At 39.4% G+C, this 24,605-nt stretch overlaps 1 protein-coding gene across 5 annotated transcripts in view; it reads left to right on the forward strand.

Moving 5' to 3' along the window:
• The window catches only part of ARHGEF7 (Rho guanine nucleotide exchange factor 7), a 321,655-nt gene that overhangs the window by 30,467 nt on the left and 266,583 nt on the right, over nt 1-24,605 (forward strand). For 3 of the 5 annotated variants that reach the window (XM_036756507.1, XM_036756511.1, XM_036756508.1), the window contains one exon: nt 15,355-15,441. In XM_036756507.1, the coding sequence (XP_036612402.1) occupies nt 15,355-15,441 (87 nt within the window). Of the gene's footprint in view, nt 1-15,065; nt 15,124-15,354; nt 15,442-24,605 lie in introns of those variants that run through there. The other 2 variants (XM_036756509.1, XM_036756510.1) reach the window with 2 other exon arrangements.

A 24,605-nucleotide genomic window follows, 5' to 3' on the forward strand; every position in this document is an offset into this window, starting at 1 on the left:
TATACAGGTTTCAAAATCAGCTCTACTTGGCAAGGAATACTAACTCTCCCACTTTTTCCATAACCTAAAATTACATTTGAAAGTTAGGTATGACTCAGTGGTGAAATTAATTCCATTTTATCTGATGGGTGTAGGCAGTTACCTCCTATACTTCTTAAAAAAGATTTTATTGATATTCTTTGTTTTTATATCACCTTCATTTCCCAATAGGTCCCTCACCTCTCTTCTACCCAGAGAGCCATCCCTTAAACCAAGAATTAAAGAGAAAGGGGGAAAAACATTTCAGCAAAGATAACCAACACATCCATGGAGTCTTACGGTATAGGCTGTGTTTTGCTTCCATAGCCCCTCACCTTTGCAAGAAAGCCAGGAAGGTGTCTTCTTATATCTCTTCTCCCAGGCTAGGATCAGTCAGCATAATTATATAGCACACAATTTAAAATGTTATTGTTTTTCTTGTAATAATGTATATTATTTTCTTGTTTCTGCTTACTTCATTTTGAATCAGTTCATCTATCTTCCCTTGCCTCTGTATTCTTTATAATCGTCATTCCTTATGCCTTAGTAATGTTTCATTATATTCACGTACTACAATTTACTTAGCGATTCTCCAATTGATGAATATCAACTCTATTTCCTCTTCTTGGCTACCGCAAAAAGTGCTGCGTTGTGTGTTGAACCTTATTTTTTCTCTATTCCCTTCTTTAGTTGACAGTGGGATCTTTCAATTAAAGGCTGTGGATATTTTAATCATTTAAACATAATTCCAAATTGCTTTCTAGAAAACTTGGACCAATTCACAGCTTATCAGTCAATCAATAAACTTTTATTACGTGCCTGCTATGTGCCAAGTACTGTGCTAAGAGCTGGAACAAGAGTGTATTGGAGTGTCTGATTTTCCATGACCCCTCTGACGCTGAGTATTCACCTCACATCTTTTCTACCTTGATACTCTTTACTTGTAGTGCCAAACTGGAATATTGATAGTGATTTTGGAGACTGCTAGAGGATAGAGAGTCAGCCTTGGTGTCAGGAACATCTGACTTAAAGTCCTGCCTTTGAGATAGGCTAGATATGTGACCATGGGCAAATCATGAACCCTGGGCAGTTTTCTAAAACTATAAGTTACGGAAGAATCACTTTAATTGCCTATCTGCATCAGCTTCTATAAGGGACTTTCTATAATTGGAATTCCTTACAATAATGATGGTAAAATAATTAACAATACGAATAGCTAACATTTACATAAATATTTCTTTAAGGTTTGCAGTGCGCTTTATGAATATTATCTTATTTTGATCCTCATAGCTCTGGGTAGTAGGGGCAATTATTATCCCCATTTTTACATTACTGAGGTTAAGCGACTGGCCAAGGTCACATGACTAGTAAGTTCCTGGATTGAATTCAGGTCTTCCTGACTCCAGATCCAGCTTTCTATCCATTATGCCACCTGGCTGCTCTTTTATGATGAAATAATAGGTCTAGATTTTCTTTTTATTTCCATTTTTGGTTACATATTTTTGGAGCTTGGGTGATTTTTGAATTATTGTCAATCCAGAAGGAGCTGAAGTTGCTTTTATCATTTGAATGAATGAACCACCCCCTTAAGAAACCATGAGTTTGTTAAAATAATGTAGTCTTTTTGGGGGGGAGGGGTTGTAAAATTTTTTAAAAATTATTTTTATTTTATTAAGTATTTCCCAATTACATGTAAAAAAACTTAACACTCATTTAAAGAAAATTTTTGAGTTCCAAAGTCTTTACCTCCCTCCCAACCCTTTCCCCTTCTTGAGAAGGCAAGCAATTTGATATTGATTATACTTGTGGAGTCATGCAAAACATATTTCCATATTAGCCTAAATAATATAGTCTTGATGATCTCCATGGAATTTGCATGCCTCTCCTTGGAGATCTGGATTTAATTTGTGAACCGGTCATTTTGTCTGTAAATATTTCTAAATATGCTATTTGCATTGGCCAGCTCCATTTGAATAGAAAGCATTCTTTTTTAAGCGAGTAATAGTTTTTTCTTGTGGGAGGTAGGTTATGGGATAAATTGCAAAGGGAAAAAAAAACATAATTAAATCTTGGTAAAGAAAGAAATATCTTTGAATCAACTTTTGCCAAGACCTGTGCATTTTCATGTGCAATGATTCCCTGTACTGTTTATTCCTTTTCTTGTTTATACACATTTGCATGCCATCTCCCTGCCTTTAGTGTATACTCCCTCTTTGACTCTGCCTCTCACAATCTCATTTGTCTTTAGGATTCAGCTCAATCAATGAATAAGTATTCATCAAACATTATATGCCAGGCACTGTGTTAAATATTGGGGATAAAAAAAGAAAGAGACAAGAGACAGCCCCTGTCCTCAAGGAAATTACAGTCTGATGGGGGAAGAGACCATATAAATAAATAGGTACATACAAGATACATATAGAGCAGACAGAGTGAATTGCAGTGGAAGACCTAGGCATCTTCAATGTCTTACCAGTCTCTAAGTGCTCCACTGGCTTCAGCCTCTTTCCTGCCTGTTGGAAACTGTTCTCACTTGCCCATTCCACGGAGCAGGGGAGACATTCACATGCTTGGGGTAGACATCTCCCTAAATCACTTGTGGATTTCAGGCCTGTTAATTTCAACCTGGTTTAGACCATCTGCTGAGACAGTTTTATTAGCATGTGGCCGCTGTGTATGCTTCAACTTCTTGGAGCCAGAGATGAAAGTTGAGTTCCAGGTAGACACCAAAGCTGGATAAGCAGGCCTGAAAAGAACTCAGTAAGCCCTCACACTCCAGCTGCTAGTACTCCCTGAGCACTTGATACACCCACCAGAGGATAAGACACGTCTGCACAACTTATGGTCCGTGGGCCACTCGTGGCCCGGCAAAGGATTTCGGGCAGCCTGTGAAAAATGTAGAGGGTGTAAAAGAAAGGAAAGATACAACCTGCTTTCCACTAGTCACTATTGTGCTCGTCATATATCTGGGTAGGTGGGCTGCCACTGCCCACTCTCTCCTGTTTGTCACGTGACCCATGGCAACCAACCATCCTCAGTCTCTCTCTAGTTTGAGAGGAGTGAGACATCTTTTTTTGCTGTTTTCAGTCATTACTAAGTTTAAACAGAAAGAAAAACTGAAAAATGTATTAAAACTTGTACCACTTAGCAAGGTAGTTTTTTTTTTAACATTAATGTGATTTCATGATAAATAAAAATCTTAGTTGATAAGTGTAATTAATTGATATTAATTGAAATTTCCCCTTTATAAAGTATGTTTTTTGTGCAAAATAGCTTAATCATCAATTGTACCTTTACTTGGAAAGTGAGCTGCCAAAAACCTATCTTCGGCCCAAAGAAGTTTAGCCTGTTTTAATTTTGGCCCCTACATACAGCCAAAAGGTGCAGGTCTGGAGTAAGAAGATTGGAAAGATAGGAAAGGGGGATAGGTTTTGAAGAGTTTTAAATGGATAGAGTGGCTGGGCCTAGAGTTAGGAAAGCCTGAATTTAAATCCAGCCTTAGATGCTTACTTGCTGTGTGTGACCTTGGATATTTCATTTAATCTGTCTGCCTCAGTTTCCTTAACTGTAAAATGGGGATAAAACTAGCACTAACTTCCCAGGGGTGTAGTGAGGATCAAATAAGATAATATTTGTAAAGCATTTAGCACAGTGCCTGATACTTGATAAATGTTTGTTTCTTTATGTCTATTTTTTAAACGGACTCCCTCTTGCTCTTTGCCTTTTATCCTTAGTTTCCTTCGAAGCTCAACTCAAGTGCTGTCCCCTTCCTACAGGAGGGGTGAACTTATCCCTCTAGTTGCTTGTACTCTCCCTGCCTGTCCCTCAGAATTACATTGTATATATTTTGTAGTGACCTTTTTGAACAATAGAATGTAAGTCTCTTGAAGGAAGAGACTTAAAAAAAAATCTTCATATTCACCATTACCTAGCACAATGTCTGGCATATTTTGTCTGACCATTAACAAATGAATGCTGAATGACTGAATATATCACCCATGTAGTTAAATATTGAGTGTTCCACTGACCTCTTAAAAGATTTCCAAGCAAATGACTTATGGGAGTCAGTAGTTAAAACATAGGTAATAAATCTTCAATGCAAATCTCTCTGTTCAAAGAATATCGTTGTATGATAAAGTACCTCATAGTAGAAAGTGAGCTTGACTAGAAGCCAGGACACTTTGGTTCTATCACTATCTGTGTGATTTTAAGTGAATCATTTAACCACTTAGAAACTTCATTTTTCCATCTCTAAAAAAATAGAATTAGGCTAATCTCATAGCTCTAAAATTGTATGATAATAATGACTTACATTTTTATAGTGTATGGCTCTCTTCCCTCTCGTCTCTAATTCACAGGATGGATTTCACAAATGATGACTACTCTAGGTTCAAGGTACTTTGTGCATCCATATTCCTGAAACTATAGCTCCATGAATGCGTTTACTTTCAGTAGCCAGCCAGAGGACATAATTAGCTTAAAGCAAAAGCATTTACTGGGGTGGTATAGTAAATGGCTTTATGTTAGAGCATTCACCCCCAACCACTCCCACAAATAGGCATACTATCTCTGGAGAGAGTGAGCAAGTAAAGAGATTCAATAAGTCAATCATCAATAAACATTTATTAAGCACCTACTGTGTGCTAGGTACTGTGCTAAGTACTGGGCGTACAAAAGGGGCAAAAGATAGTCTCTGCCCTCAAGGAGATTAAAACAAATATATACAAGGAAAGCTATATATAGGGTAAGTAAAAAATAATTAACAGAGGGAAAGCAGTGGAATTAAGAGGGGTTGGGGAAGGCTTCCTGGAGAAGGTGAGATTTTTTTAATTGGTATTTTAATAAAGGAAGGCAGGGAGGTCAGTTGGCAGAATGGAGGAGGGACAGCACTCCAGGCAGAGTGGAGCCAGAGAGAAAACCTAGAGCCATGATATGTTTTGTTTGTGAAACGGCCAGGAGGCCGGTGCTACTGGATAGAAGAGTATATGTTAGAAGGTATAAGATGACAGGACAGTTTAGGAGGGGGCCAGGTTATAAAGGACTTTGAATGCCTAATCAAGCATTTTGTTGCTCCTGGAGGCAATAGGGAACCACTGGAGTTTATTGAGAATGGGTTGTATATGACATGATATAAGGCAAGTAAGGCAAGATTCATGACCTTGAGGATGACCATGAACATACTTGAATGGTTTGGAATCGCAAAGTATAAGAAATTCTCTAGGTAGAGGGCAGAAGAAGTATAACCTTTATTTAGACTCCAGAGGATGAAATCCCAAGACCACTAATTCCAATTTGATATAGCAGTAATCATATTCCAAAACCAGTAAGCCTGCCTCAGTGTAGCAACAAGGAAATTATAACACAGTACTATAGCAAGGGACCAAGTCATCCTGTAACCTTTCCCCCCTGCTAGGGCCTTCCCATAAAGAATCACTCATGAGTCCTAACTGTCTGCTTGCCTGTGTTCTCTCCCCCCTCAGCTCTCTGGTCTCTGCAGCTTCATGATTTCCACTCTCCACTTTGCGCTCTCTTTGCAGCTCTGTCGACTCCGAGTTCCTGCTTCTTCTCTTTGGGCCAAAATCTGACTTCTGTAGCTCTCTGCAGATTCTGCTGCTCTCAGTTCTGAGCTCTCTTTATATACAGTTCTAGCAGGCATCTGATTGGCTAGAACTCAGGTCTCTGATTGGCTGAATTCATGATTGACTAGGACTTCAGTGCACATAGCATTGGTTCTGGTTTTAGCAACTCCCCTTAGGGCCCTGAGGGCTTCATACCCAAATAGGCTTAGTACCTAGTAGGTAGAGGCTTTAGGCCTACATACAAAGATATAATCACACTTTCCCACCTAGCCCCACCTGAGGCCTATTGAATGGGTGGGGAAGAACTTTGATAACATTAATACTATACATGATCAGACCTGTGCTTTAGGAAAATCGATTTAGTGGCTGAATGAAGTGGGGAGAGACTTGAGGTGGGCAGACCTACTAGTAAGCTATTAGATAATCCAGACATGAGATGATGAAGGCCTACACCAAAGTAGTGGCAGTATCAGAGGAGAGAAGGGGTCATAATCAAGAGATTGCAAAGGTGAAAAAAACAGGCCTTGGTAACAGCTTGGATCTGGAGGGGAGAGATAGTGAAGAACCCAGGATGACTCCTAGGTTGTGATCCTGAGGACCTGGGAGGATGGAATTGCCCTCTATAGTAATAGGGAAGGTAGGAGGGAGAGAGGGTTTAGGGGAAAAGATAACAAGTTCTCTTTTCAACACAATTGAGCTTAAGATGTCTAATGGACATCCAGTGCTAGATGTCTTAAAGGCAGTTGTTGATGTAAGATTAGAGGTCAGCAAAGAGATTGGGAAAGAATAGGTAAATTTGAGAATCAGCATTGTAGAGATAGTGATTAAATTCATGGGAGCTGATAAGGTCACCAAGTGAAGTAGTATAAAGGAAGAAGAGAGAATAGGACAAAACATTAAGGGTTACCTAGAGCATGGTCTAGAAGAGGATCCAGCAAAGGAGGCAGAGAGGGAATTGTCAAATAGATAGGAGAAGAGCCAGGAGACAGTGGTGTCCCAAAAACCTAGAGAAAAGAGTACAAAGGAGAAGAGATTAATCAACAGTGTCAAAGATTGCAGAGAGAGAATGAGCATGAAGTCCCCTACTGAGGTAATGTGTATATAGGGGCAATTAAAAATTGATTTCTTTTGGCCATAGACCTAGTAGTTTATATCTATCTATCTATCTATCTGTGGGTCAAATGGTGTGTACTGTTTAGTATCTTTTTCTGTAGAATTCCAAATTGTTTTCCAGAATGCTTATACCTATTCACAGGTCCATAAACAGTGTACCAATGTACCTGTCTTTCCAGCTGCTGTAGGACCTGATCTTTTCTTGTGCTGTCCTTGACTTGCTTCTCCCTGGGCATGGCATCTCATGGCTGGGCTGGGTTCATGACTATGATGCTGTCTTGAGTCTTCTCAGTAAGATAGCATCTTCTTAATAAGTCTTCACCACATCTAGCTTCTGGCTTGGCTGATATCTTTGGCTAAAGCACTTCTAGGCTTTTTTACAAATAACCAAAACTTGTCTTATGTTAGGACTAGTAGAAAGCTCCTGCAGTTCAGCTACCTTGATTTCTAGTCTTTGAGGCCTGTCATTTGTCATTTCCTAAGTGTCTGTATTCTTATTCCAAGCACCAAAATCTCTCTCTTTAAACTCTTCACAGCAAGTTTAAGAAGTCATGTCCTTGAATTCCTCTTTCAGACCATGCAAGTACATCCGTCATGCCTAGGAGGAGCTTCTTTGGTAGTCACAATTACTGATAATATGCAGAAGGAGTGAGACATCCTCTTCCTGGTCATGAGCAGTCAGCAAGAACCATAGTCAATTCTCAATCCACTTTCCAGAGTCAGTTTCCCTTGTAAAAACTCTCAATCTCTCCAATTTGCTTACTTAAATAAGTGGGTGGGAAAAAATCCCTAGAAGCAATCCCTGCTCCAGGATGTCTGTTTTCTCTGGCAATCGTGAAGGGGGGTGTGTGGAGGGACAGTTTTGACAGTCTTATATGCAAACTTTTTGTTCAGAGGAAAGTACTTGGGCCCTCGAAGTCTGACAATTTCAATTTTACTTATTTCTTTAAAGTGTTAGTGGTGTGTTTTATTTTTATATTACATACATTTATGGAATATTTGTGAGAGGTCCCTTGTAAGAAAATAAAATAGCTAAATTAATAATACAGTAATTTCATCTGAAAGTACATGCAACATTTCATATCTGTAGCACCCCCTCCCCCTCAAACCTGGCTGTACTACTTTGGATTTTTTATCATGCCCATAGGAACCTCTTCATCCTGAATGATCAGTTTAGCCTTGGCACTCACACCTTATCAATACCCCTGGAACTCCTCTGAGTGGAGGTTTGAGGAAGGACCTCCTCCCCAAACTTCCCTTTGGCGGGGGTCCCCCAGACCAGCCATCTTTGCATTTCTCACCCAACTGCACTACTTTGAAATTCTTTATTATCCCCTCCTTCCCTTCCTTCTCTTCCCCCTTCCTGTTTTTAGCTTTTTTTGTGTGTGCTGGTGTTTTGTCTTCCCCTCCTTAGATTGTAAACCCCTTGAGGGCAGGGACTATCTTTCAGAGCTCAACACAGTGCCAGGCATATAGTAAGTTTTTAATAAATGTTTTTTGACTGAGCCTGCCATTTGAAAAAACATTTTTTTTGTAGAAATCTACTTTCTCTTCTTCCTACCTGCTATATACCTCTTAGGGAGAAAAAAAGAAAAATAAATTTCTTGTAGCAAATATGAATAGTCAAGCAAAACAAATTCTTTCAATGGCTGCGTGTGTGTATCTATCTATCTATCTATCTATCTATCTATCTATCTATCTATATATCTATATATATCTATATATAGATATATAGATATATATATGTAAGATTCTTCACCCTAAATCTGTCATGTCTCTGTAATGGAAAGCCTTTTTCATCATCTGAAATCATATAAGGTCTTTGTATCCATAATAATTCTCACAGCTTTCAAAGTTTTTTATTTTTACAGTGTTCTATAAATTGTTCTCCTGGTTCTACTAATTTCATTCTTCATTAGTTTATAAAAGTCCTCTAAATTGTTCTTTTTTATGATATTGATTTTATAGTATGAATTGTTCTTCCATTTTATTTACTTCATTCTATATATTTTTATGTCTTTATTTATAATTGTATTTTTCCTTATTTCTTGCAACACAATACTACTCCGTCACATTCATATACCTAAATTTATTCAGTTTTCCTCAATTGCTGGACATCATCTTAGTTCCCAGTTTTTTTTTGCTACTGCAAAAAGAGCTATTATAAATATATTTGTACATACAGGGCATTTATTTACTAGCAGGGTGTGCTAGGTAAATGCTTTATAACAGGTTATCAAAAGAAATGTACACCCAGCATTCTTTTAAGTTTTATCTCCATTATTAATATTTTCTCCTTAATGGAAGTCTAGATAATCGACAACAAAAAAAAATCAAATCCTGATTTGTAGCATTTGCTGATTTCTTAGTTATAAGTGCTACACTAAAAATTTAACCCCTGTGTCTTGCTAGCTTTAGAGCCATCTGGTTATAGCTGGCTCTTTCATATTACTGGACATTCTCTTTTTCTTTGATTCCTTTTGGGTGTAGACCTAGTAGTAGTATAGCTGGGCTAAATGGCATGCACTGTTTAGTGTCTTTTTGTGTATAATTCCAAAGTGCTTTCCAGAATGGTTGTACCTATTCACAGGTCCATCAATGTGCTTGTCTTCCCATAGCCCCTCCAACTTTTACTAATTTCCTTTTTTTCCCCTTTCCTTTTACCAGTATTGCCACTCTGATGGGTGTGAGATGGAATCTCAGAATTGCTTAAATTTGCAATTTCTGTAATTAGTAGTGAGGTGGGACTCAGGAAGATCTGAGTTCAAATCCAACCTTAGACACTTAACTACTTGTGTGACCCTGGGTAAGTCACTTGAACCTTGCTTGCCTCAGTTCCTTATCTGTAAAATAAGCTGGAGAACGAAATGGCAAACCACTCCAGTATCTTTGCCAAGAAAACTCCAAAAGGGGTCACAGAGCCAGAAATGACTAAACAACCAATTAATGGAGCATTTTTTTCATGTACCTAGAGATAGCCTGGGTTTTCCTCTTGAGAAGTATCTATTCATGTCTTTAGACTACTTATCAGTTGAAGAATGACTCTTTTTCTTATAAATTTGAATCAGTTCCTTATATATCTTGGATATGAGACCTTTGCTCTCAGTTTTATTAATGGAATTAGGGGACTTCTCTCTTCTCTACTTCTCTCCTGCACTAGTGGTTTATACCTTAAGTATATTAATTAATTTGTTCCTAATAACAATCCTGTTGGGTGAAGCAGGTAATATTATCTCAATTTTTCTGATAAGGAAGCCGGTTTAGAGAAGTTATGTGATTTGTCCACTCACGTAGCTAGTAGCAGAGTTGACACTTGAAACCAGATATCTGGATTTAAAGCCCAGTTTTTTTTTCCTTCTATTACTGTGCTGTGGTCCTTCTGTTATCTCTGATTACAGTGGCCAAGATACAGTAGCATAAAGAAGTTTATTCATTGGTCAACTATTTATATTGTGTGCTCATTATGTTCTAGATACCATGCTAAGTGCCATGTTTGATAAAAGATGAATATGACACTGGTCCTTACCCTCATGGAAATTATTTTGTAGTAGGAGAGATAAGACCATGTACAAATTCAGCTACAACGCAATGTGTTAAGCATCATAAGAGTAGTATAGAAAAAGTTCAGAGGAGAGGAGAATCTCATCTGGCTGGAAGATCAGAGGTCTGTGTGAAAACACAAGCAAGAACCTTTAAGTTTTGCAAAGCACTGTACAAATATTACCTTGTTTATCCTCACAACAACCTTGAGAGGTAGATATTATTTATCCCTATTTTGCTGATGGAGAAAACAAAACATAGAGAGTTTAAGTGACTTGCCCAGGATCACACTGCTAGTAAGGTAGTAAGGTTGGATTTGAACTCAGCTCTTCCTGATTCCTTATACAACATTCAACTCTCTATCCAATGGGTTACCTAGCTGCCTTGCATTGATAGTAAAGACCTCAGGGGACATTTGTTCCACGCTTTTGGAATGGATTGTTTTTACAAAGAAAAAATCATGGAAATTGTCGTTTTAATCGTTCACTCCATACACATGCAATTAAATGCATACCAGCTAATGTCGACTATGGATCGTCAACTTTCCATGGGTGACACCCCCAATATTGCTTTCAAGTGTCTCGGCAATTATAATTACTTTGTTTAGTTTTCTTTAGAGATACAGAAAGGCTTTTTATTTTTACTTTTTATGTAGCCTTTATTATTAGCAGAAAGATCTTTGAAACTCCAGCAAAAAGGATCGAAAGAAGGCATTGCTCAGTCCGGTGCTTTGTCTTTGCCTAAAGACAGAGCTGCCCCTTCTCAGTGTGTAATATATTGTACAGATGAGGTAGTGGAAAGGAGTTTAGGAGGTCAAAGTCATTAGACTGGACAACTTCCTAGTTCCTTTTAGGATCTCAGCAGCTAGGTGGCTTAGTGGAGAGAGCGCTAGACTTTGAGTCTAGACTGAAATTTGAATCCTGCCTCAGATACTTACCAGCTGTGTGACTCTGGACAAGTTGCTTTAACTTCTGTCAGCCTCGGCTTCCTCATCTGTAAAATGGAAATAATAAACAACCCTGCCTCCCGGTGTTGTTAGGATCAAGTGAAATGATACTTGTGAAGTACTCTGCAAACTTTAAAGTGGCATGTAAATGCTACCACTACCACTAATGTTACTGCTACTCTTATATGTCAGGTCTTTCTAGTCCTTTGTCACTTTGTTGTAACAAATTTCCAATATATCCATTATACTCATTTAGAACTGTTAAGTACAAAAATTATTATACGTCATACAAAAATTATACATCAGTCAACAAGGATTTATTTAGGGCCGACTATGTGCCAGGCACTATGCTAAGTGCCACGGATAAAAAGAAAAGTGAAAACATGGTCCCTGTCCTCAAAAAGCTCACATTCTAATGGGCCAGATTAAAAATTGTACATAATATATATATATATATGTGTGTGTGTGTGTGTATATATATATATGTATATACACTGTGTAAATGGAAGGAAATCAAAGAGGGCACATGATTTTTGGACTATTTGAGCTTCTCCTTAATTACACTGGTATAGATAATTGAGTATTAATGACATAGGATATATGGTGGGGGGGAGGGGAGATTTTTGGTTTTATTTCCAGGTATGAGTCCTAACCCGTCTTCCACATCAATCAATTTATTAAACATATCACAAGTATTTATTAAGCCCCAACTATATGTAAAATTGCCGGGTATACAAAAACAAAAATGAAATAGCCCCACCTTCGTTGGTAGAAACAATATGCACACATATAAATATATATATAAAATAATATAAGGTAATTTTGGGTGCGGAGGTACTAGCATCTAGAGAGATAATGAAAGGCCTAGATGGTTACCTTATTGAGTTTGAAGGTAATGAGGGATTCTGAGAGGTGGAAGAGGTGAGGAAAGAGAATTACAGATGTACAGACTTGAACACAGAATGAGAATAATGCACAGGGTGTTCCTAAAGTCTGGACACGTAGGCAAAAACGCATATTTTCAAGAAATGAAAGAAATTTTCAACGTTTTATTTAATTGGAATATTAACAAATAACATCTTCAATATGATTTCCATCATTTGTTATACAAAGGTTGATGCGCTTTGCAAGATTCATGTGAACTCGATGCAACAACTCCACATTGCCGTCAATTTTGACACATTCACTCTTTATGCGTTCCATCAAGCGTGTTGCATCTGTGATTTTCACTGAGTATACCTTTTCCTTTAGCATACCCCAGAAAAAGAAGTCAAGGGGGCTAAGGTCTGTTAATATTCTTAAATAAAATGTTGAAAATGCATTTTTGCCTATGCGTCCAGACTTTAGGGACACCCTGTACAGTAAACCTGTTATGGGGTTTAAAAGCCTGATAATTTATCTTTGAGAAGTCACCATAGTCTATTGAGTTGGAGAGAGAGAGAGCCACACCTGTGCATTTAGAATAATACTGAATGTTTTTGTCTCTATAATAGACTTTTAATGATTTTATCTTTTTCATGCCATAGTTTAAACAATAGCTATAATGCTATCCTAGCCATAGACTAGAGACCAACTTTATTTTTGCAATGCTACTCTTAAGTTTCATTGAAAAAAGAAATCTGTTCATTTTTGGATTCAGCACCTTCCTTGGAGAAAAAAAAATGCCTTCCTTTTGTTGAAGCAGCTTTGCTGGAGGAAAAAGGTTTTTTTTTTTTTTTAAATCCCCTTTCCTCTCCTCCCTCTCATCCCCCCACACCCTGTTTTAATTTATAATTTTAAAAGGCCTGGGCACTTTGAAATGAAACCGCAGTATTCCGAAGAGCCTTGGTGGACATGTTGTGATTTCCCCCTAGAGGAAAGGAGAAAAATGCCTCTAAACGTAAGGTACTAAAGTTCTCAATGTTGCTTTAGCGTTTTGACAGAAACATAACATGCGATTTGAAATCTCATTGAGTATTCAGCTCTAGCAATCAGAGTAGATTTTACCCTTTTATTCAGTTAAAGTCATTATTGTGATCCCCAGTTAGTCTCACTGATGTCACCCCTATCGCATTGGGAAATACCACTTTGTTAGAGGATTCTGTCTAATTCTGTACAGGTTCTGGTTTTTGTTAAAGCCTGTTGCTGTTGGAGGCCCTACGTATCAGATTACACTTTCGACTTCATCAGCCTTCATTTTTCCAGATTTTTGAGGGAACCTGAAGGAAGTGATCTTATAGAAGTTTAAGTTTTGAGTTTACCCAGTTGCAAAACACCACTTTCTACTTCTTTTCCCACCCTCCAGTAGAGGCTCCTAATAATAAAAATGTCCAGGCAACCCTATTTTCTGATTTGGAATTATTTTTCTATAAAAGGAAGGGGTTGGACTACTAAAGATCTCCAAGGCCCCTTTCAGTTCTGACATTTAGTGATTTGGGTTAATCTTTCATGAAACACACGGAACTGCACTTCAGTCACAACGTGCATAATGCATTCTGTTAATCATTTTTTAAAAATCATCATATTCAAATGAAAGCCTCGACTTCCACCAGACTAGATTTTTCCAGTGATGGTGGTTAGGGGTGGGTGAGAAGGTGCAAGGCCAGGGAAGGAAGGGTGTGTGTGTGTGTGTGTGTGTGTGTGTGTGGACCTCGGTGCAATGACCACTGGCAATGACCTCTCCTAAATATATAGTCTGGAGCATTTCACCTACCTACCTCCTGCCTAAGTTTTCTCATCCGAAAATTGGTGTGAAGATCAGATGAGGTCATTGTAAAGAGCTTGTGTTAACCGTTATGATATGTTATGTCACTAGATTCGTCACTTGATCTTGGAGGACAGCCCTGTGATGTAGGGCACCGGACCCAGAGTCAGGGAAGACCCGATTGCTGTCATGAACTCAGGCCCTCACCAGCCGTGTGACCGCAGGCAAAACTTGTGTTTGCGTCAGTTTCCAGTAAAAAGAGGATAATCGCTCCTGCCTTGTCAGGGTTGTTGTGAGGATAAAGTGAAAGGAAACTATAGCGCGCTTTGCAAACCTTAAAGCGCTATATGAAGGTTATCATTGCAGTTATCGTGTTTAATTACATCTTATCTGGCTAGCGGGTTTCTTGTGGTTTATGGTACCCCAGTTGAGCTCCCCGCCCCTCTCCCCCCCGCTTCGTAGAGTGTAAGCTTCTTGAGGAGTGACCCTCAACGCCTAAGTATAAAAAGTGCTTAACAAGTGCTTATTGCAGCGTGGTTCTAAAGCAGAGATATGAGAAGTCGCCCCCACCCCACTAGCGTTAGGGGTGGGAGGGCCACTGGTGTGGCACATTGCACAAGTTTTCAGACCTTTTTGATTAACGGGGTGCTCCAGTGTCTTTTTCAGCTATTCAAGCTAATCGCTAAAGTTTAAAACTGCACTTAGAATTTTGGGACACCTTGTATTGATCCGATCCCCCCGCTTCTTTTTCTTCAAAAAAAAAAAAAACCCACCAACAAACCAAAAACAATTTGTTAAAACGGATCGTTCTCTGGGTCTGTGGAGGGCTACCGGTAGAAATTTCGGTAATGTAAAAAATAAGCTGTCAATGAAAATTATAAATTATAACATATAACTAATTCCATACATTATAATAAAAAATTAAAGCTATCAACTGAAAAAAGCGATTGACAGATTTTCTCCCCCTCTTCTCCCCGGCAGCAGCCTGGGGCCGGAGGCAGCCTCCCAGGGCCCCCAGGCAGGCGGCGCTGGGGTCTGCGCCCAGGCCGGGCTCGCTCCAGCTGCCAGCCAGAGGTGCAGGGAGACGGGGGCGAGAGGGGGGGGCTCCTGGGATCTCCTCTGTCCTCTCCTCGCCCTCATGCGTCACTTCCGGCAGCCCGGTCTACTTCCTGGTGAAGGGAAAAGGGGAGGAAAAAAAAGGAGAGAGGAGAGAGATTGGTGCTGCAGGAGAGGGAGGACGAGGGGTGAGAAGAGCCGAGGTGCCCCTGCCCCACGGCGCGCGCCCTCGGGAGGCCGCAGTGGGGAGGGGGGAGGGGAGCGGAGGGGGCGGCCCCGCCCGGGGGCGCAGGCGCCCCGGCCCTCGCGGTACCCCCGGCCCTGCCCCCTCCCTGCAGCGCTGTCGCCGGGGCTCGGGCTGCGGAGGAGCCGGGGCCGCGGTTCGCTTCTCAGGGGCCGCTTGCTCTGTGTCGTTGCAGGTTTACCCGGAGCCCCGGAGCGAGAGCGAGTGTCTGAGCAACATCCGCGAGTTCCTGAGAGGCTGCGGGTCTTCCCTCCGCCTGGAAGTGAGTCATGGGGGCCGGGGGCCGGGGGGAGGGCCTCGCTGGGCAGGGCAGCCTCCCGATTGTGGGGCGCCGGGGCGGGGGCGCCCCTGATGCTGCTGCGCCCCGAGTTTCCAGCTGCAGGGGAGCTGCCCCTCCTTCTGCCCGGGGGTGGGGCGGGGAGAAGATGCCAGCGGATGAAGCGGCCGGCGGATGCTCGGGGGGCCGGGGCGCCCCAAATGTGGTCCTCTCCATCCTTTGCCTAGTCCTGCCTCCCGCTGCTGCCCTCGGGAGACTCCCCAAGGAGGGAGGGGGGAGGGGAGAGAGGGAGCGTGAGAGAGAGAGAGAGAGAGAGAGAGAGTGTGTGTGTGTGTGTGTGTGTGTGGACGTACATTCTAATGGTGGGCAGGTTTTGGGAGAAATCTCTCCTTTTCTGGATGGAAGAATGGAGGCTAGAGGGTGGGGAAAGCTATCTCTGTGCTTCTTGCTTGGTGTGTGTGTGTATGCATGCATGCATGCATACATGCCTTCTGATGGTGGGCAGATGAATGGAGGCTAGGGGATGGGAGACATTTCTGTATGCCTCGTGTGTGTGTGTGTTTGTGTGTGTGTGTGTACACCGTCTGATGATGGGCAGGTTTTAAGAGATATCCGGAATGAATGGAGGCTAGGGGATGGGAGACATTTCTGTATGCCTCGTGTGTGTGTGTGTGTGTGTGTGTGTGTGTGTGTGTGTGTGTGTACACCGTCTGATGATGGGCAGGTTTTAAGAGATATCCGGAATGAATGGAGGCTAGGGGATGGGAGACATTTCTGTATGCCTCTTGCTCTGTGTGTGTGTACCTTCGAATGAGGGGCAGGTTTTAAGAGAGATCTTTACCTTTTCTTGAGGGAGAATGAATAGAGGATAGAGAGGATGGGGAGTCCTACGTCTGTGCCTCTTGCTTGCTTGCTGTGTGTGTGTGTGTGTGTATACCTTCTGATGGTCGGCAGGTTTGGAGGGAGATCTAGAATGGAGGCTAGGCTGTGGGGAGACCTATCTGTATGTCTCTTGCTTGACGTGTGTGTATGCCTTCCGATGGTGAACAGATTTTGAGAGAGATCTCTGCCTTTTCCGGAGGGAAAATGAATGGAGGCTGGGGGTAGGGTGACTTATCTGTGTACCTCTTGCTTGCTCTGTGTGTTTGTGTTAGAGGGGAGGCAGGTATAGGGTACCCTTTTGGCGTGGAAACTATTTCTTTTGGAGGGGAAAAGAAGTTTTTGCGGTTAAATTCCATACTTGGACAATTATTTCTGGGAAAAATAGTTTGTGGCCTTGCTGTCATGCATTTGCAAATGCCAAAGTTAGTCTTGGTAAGAGCATGCACAATTTCTTGGTGGTTAGTTAAAAAACCTTGACATTTAATTATTGCATTTAACTTATTTTTAAAAATAGAACCTATACCTTGGGTTAGTCTGAACTCCTAACGGGTGAATTCTTGAAATAGGGTTAAAATGGAAGAACTCCCCTTCCCCCATTACAACAGAAATACTGTTTCCCTATAGTCTACCCCACCCCCATGTCAGTGATTCATTATTCTTAAGCCTGTCCTTTCAAACAGTTAGCTTCCCTACAACTTCATGTTGAGAGTCTACAAATAGCCCTAACTTTGTTAAATAAAGGAATACCTTGTGGCATACTTTTGGGGTTTCTTTTCCATAATGCCTTGTGTTGACCTTAGCCAATAAGTAGGGACCTTAAACTTTTGGAATCGGAAGAATTGGAATTTCTAGGCAGAGATCTTTCTGACTTCTCCCTTCCCACTACTGCTTAGTATCTTATTAGGCCATTGATCAGGGGCTAAGTTTTTTTTCCCCTTATTTCATGAGCAAATCCTGTTGATGATATTCCTGTTGACATAAACCCTTGTTCTAGGTTCCTTGAAAAAACAACAAAGATGCATCATATGTAGTCTGTGGAACATTTATGTGGATAGCTCATCTGTTGATTGTGAAAATACATAGAATCCAAGGGATTGGCAGAAGTTAGAATGTTACTTGTTAAAGTACTGTAATTTATGTTAATATTTCATGTCTATGAAGAAATTTTCAGAGATGGGTAGGTAAAAGTTGGTGAATAAACCAGAGTACAATGAAATGAAAATGATTGTTTTAAACATTTTTCCTTCAGAATATTAAATTTGTCAGCCTCCTAAATTATGATACTCAATTCTTGGGTCTCATAGACTCTTAACATTCAGAGCTGGAAGGGTGAACTAGTCCAAACCCCTTCGTTTTACAGATAAGTAACTGAGACCTAAAGAGTTTGAATGTCTTGCCAGAAGTAACAATGTAAATGGTAAAGTCAGGATCCCTGATTCCACATCCAGTTCTCATTGAACTGATTGTTTTCCTAAACTATGAGGATTTTGTCCTGGACCTTTGTGGTAGCAGTAACAATTTTTTTTTATAATATACATTAAACCATTGAAATTGTACTTAGTTATTGCTACTTTAATTTTGAAGTTCAGTTGGTCTGACAAGAGCTTTGTATATTCAAGTGATCATGTAGCATCAGTAATATAAGAGTGTTAATGGTGTGTATGTGGATTTTAAAGAGAATGTCATTGGACACTGAGAGGCCGACTTTCATGTGGCATAGGGACCCAGCCTTGGCATTAGGAAGACCTGAATTCAGGTTCTGGCTTTGATGCCTAGCAGCCTTGTGACTCTTGGCAAAGCATCAAACCTTTTAGTACCTAAAACAACTCTCTAAGATTAAATTACAGAACGGTTATTCATCTGCATTGATAGAAGGGATTTCCTAACACCACCAATGAAATGACAGGTCTAGACTATTCTCTTTTTCCCCCTAGAAATCATCGAGTGCCAAAATATTTCGTCCTTTTCAGAGGTAAATTATGAAAGTTTATGTAAAATTTTGTATACATTTTATATTACAAAGACATGTTTTAGAGCAGCATTTAGAATTGCACTGGTCAAATGTATGTTTCTTGATTAGAAATTCAATTCTAATTTAGTATGTAGAGTTTTCTTAAAAGTACAAGATATGTCAGTTTGCTAGTCATATTAAAATACAGGTATCCATATTAGAATAATACTTTCAAAGTTACATTTAAGTTAAACAGAAAATAACTTGGTCACATAGATCCCCGATGTGGTAATTAAAGCAAAACTTAAGAGTTTAAAAAATTGCCATAGAGTTGAGGAAGATACTTTGGTATTTAACTTGATATGATATAGATTCATATTTGACTTCCACCTTTCATTTAGATTTGTCCTTTCAGAATGATTCAATATCACCTAAAACAGTTTCATGTGACTATTGTGATTTTCAAAGATATTTTGAAGGAAGCAATTCCTTACGTTGTTGTTAGGTGTTTGTGTTTACCAGATTCTGGAATGCATGTGTAAGCAAACATCTTCAAACTGTAGAAACTAGGAACTTAATACTGAATGGGGCTGCTTTAATTGTTCTTTAACTTTTTTTTTTTGTGGAGTTGAAAAGTAGCAAATCATTGTGTTGACTAATGTTTTAGACTGTGTTCTGTTGGTGATAAACTGTTGAATTTGAAGTCACTACTTTGTCTTCTGATCAATTAAAAATCTCTTAGGATCTCTTGAAGAAAAAGGATAAGTTGAGAATTTTGATTGGGAAAGGTTCCCTAATCAGTTTGGGATCTGATAGAGATTAAGTTTGCCACAAACAGTACAGACTGAACTTGTGCTATACACAGTTTATGGAGCACCGTATCACAAAAGCTTGCTGATACATGTCGTAGCGACTGACAACATTGGTACTGGTTTATTCATAATCTCTGTTGACTTTCTTTTAAAACATTACTGATAATCTTTTGTTTTTACATCACCTTCGTTTTCCTAATATATTTCTCCTTCCTCCTTCCAGAGCACCGTCCTTTATGACAAGGAATGTAAAAGAGGGAGAAAAGTAGTCCCACAGAACTAATCAACACATCAGCTGAGTCTGATGTGTTCCATTCCCATAGCCCCCAACATTTGCAAAGATTCTTTAGGGTCAAGCTTGGTCTTTGTAATTATAAAGCATTTGGTTTTGATTTCCTTTTTAAAAAAAATATACTTTCCCATTACGTTGTAGTTACTGTGTATCTTGTTTTCCTAGTTCTGCTTACTTCACTATATATCATTTTATTTAAGTCTTCCCATGTTTCTCTGAATTCTTCATATTCATTGTTTCTTAGGGCATAGTAATATTTCCTCACATTTATGTATCACATTTGGTTTAGACTTTGTGCAGTTGATGGACATCTGTTCACCAATTCCTAGCTACTACAAAAAATGTTGCTATAAATATTTTTGTTCACATTAGACCTTTTATTCCTTTCTCTTTGACTTTTGCTGTACTTTAAGTATATTTCTTTGACTTTAGCTATACTTTAGATATATTTGTGCTAAATGATATAGACATATTTAGGCAGTTTCTTAGTATATATCGTCCACCTAGGCATCTAGGTTGCTCAACGGATGCCAGGCTTGGAATCAAGAAGACTTTAGTTCAGATCTGGTCTTAGACACTACTAACTATGTGACCCTGGGCAAATCACTTAACCTGTGCCTCTGTTTCCTTATCTGTAAAATGGGGATGATAATGGCACCTAACTCCCAGGGTTGTGAGGCTCTGATGAGATACTATTTGTAAAGTACTTAATACCATTCCAGGCACATAATAAAGGTATATAAATATTAGCTATTATCATCATATTATTTCCAAATTTCCAGAGTGGTTGGGCTAGCTCATAGTTTCATTGACTCTTTAATAGTTGTGCCTGTCTTGTACAATTCCTTCAACATTAACTATTACCATCTTTTGTCATCTTTGCCAGTTTTCTGGGTGTGAGGTAAAAGCTCAGAGTTGTTTTATTTGTATTTCTTGTAAGAGTAATTTGGAATAGTCTTTCATGTAGTTGTTAATTGTTTGCAAGTTTTCTTTTGCTTCTCTTGGCTTTTAGTCAGGTACCTTAGCATTCCTACGGGCTTTTTCATTGAAACGCAAGCGATTTAAGATAGAACATTAATCTTTTTTGGAAATGAGTCTGAATGCTTAGAATTGTAAATTATGTGGTATCTCTGTAGATTGGTGAAGTTTTCACCATTTTTGAGCACATTTCACAAATACATATATGTGTGTATATATACACATACATATAATGATAGCTGATATTTATATGTATAGCATTTTAAGGTTTATATTTTGCGTGAGTTATCTCATTCGATCCTCACAACAGTTGTGCGAAGTCTGTGCTTTTACTATCTCTATTTTAGATGAGGAAAATAGGCCCTGAGACATGTTAAATTCCTAGCTTAGTTAGGGTCACACAGCTAGTAATTGACTGAGGTGGAATTTCCTCTATATACCATTCTAGTTTGTCACTTTGTATCCTCCTGTTAACTGTGCTACTTCATTCTGACCATGACTTGTCACTCTCACCACCATGCTTTTGTGATCTTTTTATATCTTGCTAAAGATACTTTCCTGTCTTTTTCTTGACTTTATACCCATTTTTTCTTTAAAGACTAGATTAATTTTTGTTACTTTCCAAAAACTTCATTTATGTATTCTCATTGATTCTTTTCTGGTTTTCCTCAGAATTTATGAGTCGTGGGCACGTAGTAGACTGCAGAAATGGCCCATGGCATATAACTGAAGTTTCCTGTTTTCATCGTCCTAATTTGGTGGGTTGTGTATGATATGAAAGAAAATCCTTTAGAATGGAAAATAAGAACATAGGGAACCATAGACTATGAGCACATTGAGAGGAGGAGTTCATTTTTCTCCTTGTATCTTTACTTTCTAGGACTTGGCATTTAATGGGCGTGTAAAGATTTATGGAATTGAAAATCTGCTATGTTGACTTTCCACATTAATATTACTTGTCTCAGGTACAGTTATATCTATTCTGGAACATTCTTAGGCCGCAGCATAAATAGAGAGCTGGCTTTAAGAACTGGTTGCAGATTTGGAGACTGCTAGAAAAGGTGGGGGAAGATACGGAAATATAGAAGTCCTTACAGACGTTCGTGACTGGTTTCACTTTTTTCCTTGAATGAGGAGAAACGTCATGATTGAGAAGTAGAAAGGAAGTTTCCCAGTTGCAGTTTTGTTGTTGTCGAGTCATTTCAGTTGTGTCCTACTCTTTGTGATGCCATTTGGGGTTTTCTTGGCAAAGATACTGGCATGGTTTGCCATTTCCTTCTCCAGCTCATTTTATAGATGAGGAAACTGAGGCAAACAGGGGTTAAATGACTTGCCTGGGTCACACAGCTAGTACATTTCTGAGGCTAGATTTGAACTCGTGTCTTGCTGATTTCAGGTCTGGTACTCTATCCACTGTGCCACCTAGGTGTACTCCAGTCAGAGATGTGCTTTAATTACCATCTTTCCACAAAGGCTTATTTGTGTCATTATGTCCAGAATTTTATACATTTATCAAACTGTTTTTCAAGTTTATCAGTTATCTCCTCATCTTCTAAAACTAGGTTTTAGGTGTTTTTCATTAGTGTAAATGAAAATAATAACTTCACATTTATATGAATGTTGAGAGTTAACTTTTATAACTAGAATCACTTATGCTGAAACAGAACTGAAACTTGTTGATGCAAGTTTGGGAAGCGATTGAAACAAAATCAAGAGTAAATCTCCTTGTGTAGAAAACCCCACCCAATGGTTATCTTCTGTCCTAGAACCATGCAGTCTGAGAGTTAAACCTAAAATTTTAATAAGCTTTACAGTGAGAACTTAAATGGGATTGTGGGTACATTTTTAGGAGACCTGCCAATGCTTTTTTAACTAGTCCTGTCATACTATTGATCAATAGGAAGCCTTGACTTGATGTGGTTGTTTTAAATATATTTATTGGCTGATTTGGAGGACTCTTCCTTTCAGTTTATTCATCCCTTTGTCAGAACTTGTCTTTAAGGTAAAGAAGCTGAAGGCTTATTAACAGTAGCAATTACATCATTAAAAGGGTCATTTGGGAGAAGTGAATGATCTTCAAAATCAACCTGAGGAATTACTAAGTATCTTGTAGACGTTTAAAGCAACAGGAAAATTATTTTTGTTCAGGCGCTATAATTGTACTTGGGCGAGGGGAGAGAAAAAGAGAATGGCAATGACTGATCTATTTTTGTCTTGCTGTTTTGGCTATGTTGCTGTTTCAGTTGTGTCCAGCTCTTTGTGACCCCATTTGGGTTTTCTTGGTAAAGGTTCTGGAATGGTGTGCCATTTCCTTCTCATTTTACGGATGAGGAACTGAGGCAAGCAGGGTTAAGTGACTTTCCCAGGGTCCCACAGCTAGTAAGTATCTGAGGCTGGAATTGACCTCAGGTCTTTTTGACTCCAGGCCTGGCTCTCTGTCCACTGCACCGCTTAGCTGCCCCAGTTTTAGTTATACCTGCATTCTGTTTGGGGAGTGAATGGACCAGCCTCACCCTTGAGCCCATGGGGAGCCTTGTTAGGTAGCCCTTTTAGGAAACGAGGAGACCTGAACTGCATTTTTTACTTGGAATCATAACTTGTCATTGTTGAGAAGAGCACACTGAAGCCTGACAGGTGAAGTAAGTTGTCTCAGGTCACACGGGGAACAAGTAGCAGAGCTGTAATTTGACCCGGAACCTCTGACTCCAAATCTGACGCTTATTCCGGGACACCAAGTAGCTTCTCAAATCAATCCTGGCTGTGTCTTAGAGTCTAGGCTCTTTTTTTTTTTTTTTTGGCTAATAACCCGATCAATATGATTGTTTTCTAGGATGAAATTAGTGGTAGAAATAGTTTGTTTTTTTAACCTGTGATCCATTTGGGGCTGATGAAGCATCTTTGTCTGGCAAGAACATCACTTGTTGATAAAACCTTATGCCAGGTTAACTTTTTAAAGTTAGTGAAAGAATCAAAGCCGTCATGTTAGGTCAACTCCTAGTTGACGCGACTGTTTGTTACCCAAATTGTCACATGTTCTGTATGATTTGAACACTGTCACAAACACTGAAATCTGTTAGGAGCACTTTCTACACACGTTCAGGTCGCAGCCTTTTTAAGCTTTTCACGGATCAGCTTGGCCAAAGAACTCCTCACATTGCTGCTGTTTGCTAGTGATAAGCTTTTCTATAATTGGAAGGGCTGGTCTTCAGGCATAGTTGATTCATAGGCCTGCACTTGAATTCTTTCCATGCTGTCCTTGCCCTGGAGAAGTTCATCTCCTGAAGAGGAGATAGGGGATATACAATTTTTTTTTAGAATTATGAGTAAAAACCCAACTTTACCAACCAGGAGAATATCAGACCATTCAAAAACTTAGGAGATGTTGACACTGGGAAGGCTTAGATGTTTGGGCTTTTTAAAAACATTTTTATTCTAGCGTGGAGGCATGCTGTCCATTCACTCCCCACAGTACTTTTGAGCACGAGGAAAGATATACTGGGCTATAACTCTTATTGAGAACTCATATTCTTGTACATGTGTGCATATATCTCTGAGGCTGTTCACTGGTGAAGAGTGAATGTGGGTTGTATTTTATTCTCTAATCGTGTTACAAAGCAGGGAGGTGAATGTGAATCTTTATATACAATGCTAGACCATTTGAGATCCATGTATATGTGTACAACTCAGCAATCTTTATGTTCTTAACAGTGAAGTATTTGCTATAGCTGCTTCCTTAGTCATCTGTCTTGTGCCAGGACTGTTAGCCCTAGATAACTCCTTAGGGACAAGCAGGAAGATTCACCTGGGCATTGCTGGCAGAAATGTAAGAGATACCTGGAACTCTCACACAGGGTTAAATTTAATCATACTTTTGTGGCATGAACATTTATTTTTATGTCGGTAGAAAAATCCATAATGAAATGGCATGTATTAACTATATCCATTACTTTGTTAAGCAATTCAAGTTGAATGGAAAGATTACTCAGCTCTCCCTCAGGTGATACTGATTAGCTGTATGCTAATAATTTGTAATGGTTGCATAAATGGAGGAAGTCTTGATTACTTGGTTTTCTGTGTCTTGACTCTTTTGTTTTGAAATGGAAGGCTAAGACCTTGAATTAGATTAGATATAATAATAGTTCATATTTTATACTTTACAAAGTTATTCTTCATAACAACTTTGTAAGGTGAGTAATAACATCGTTATATATTTACCGATAAGGAAACTGAGGGT

This window comes from Trichosurus vulpecula, chromosome 4 (assembly GCF_011100635.1).
Source record: "Trichosurus vulpecula isolate mTriVul1 chromosome 4, mTriVul1.pri, whole genome shotgun sequence".
Classification (NCBI taxonomy): Eukaryota; Metazoa; Chordata; class Mammalia; order Diprotodontia; family Phalangeridae; genus Trichosurus; species Trichosurus vulpecula.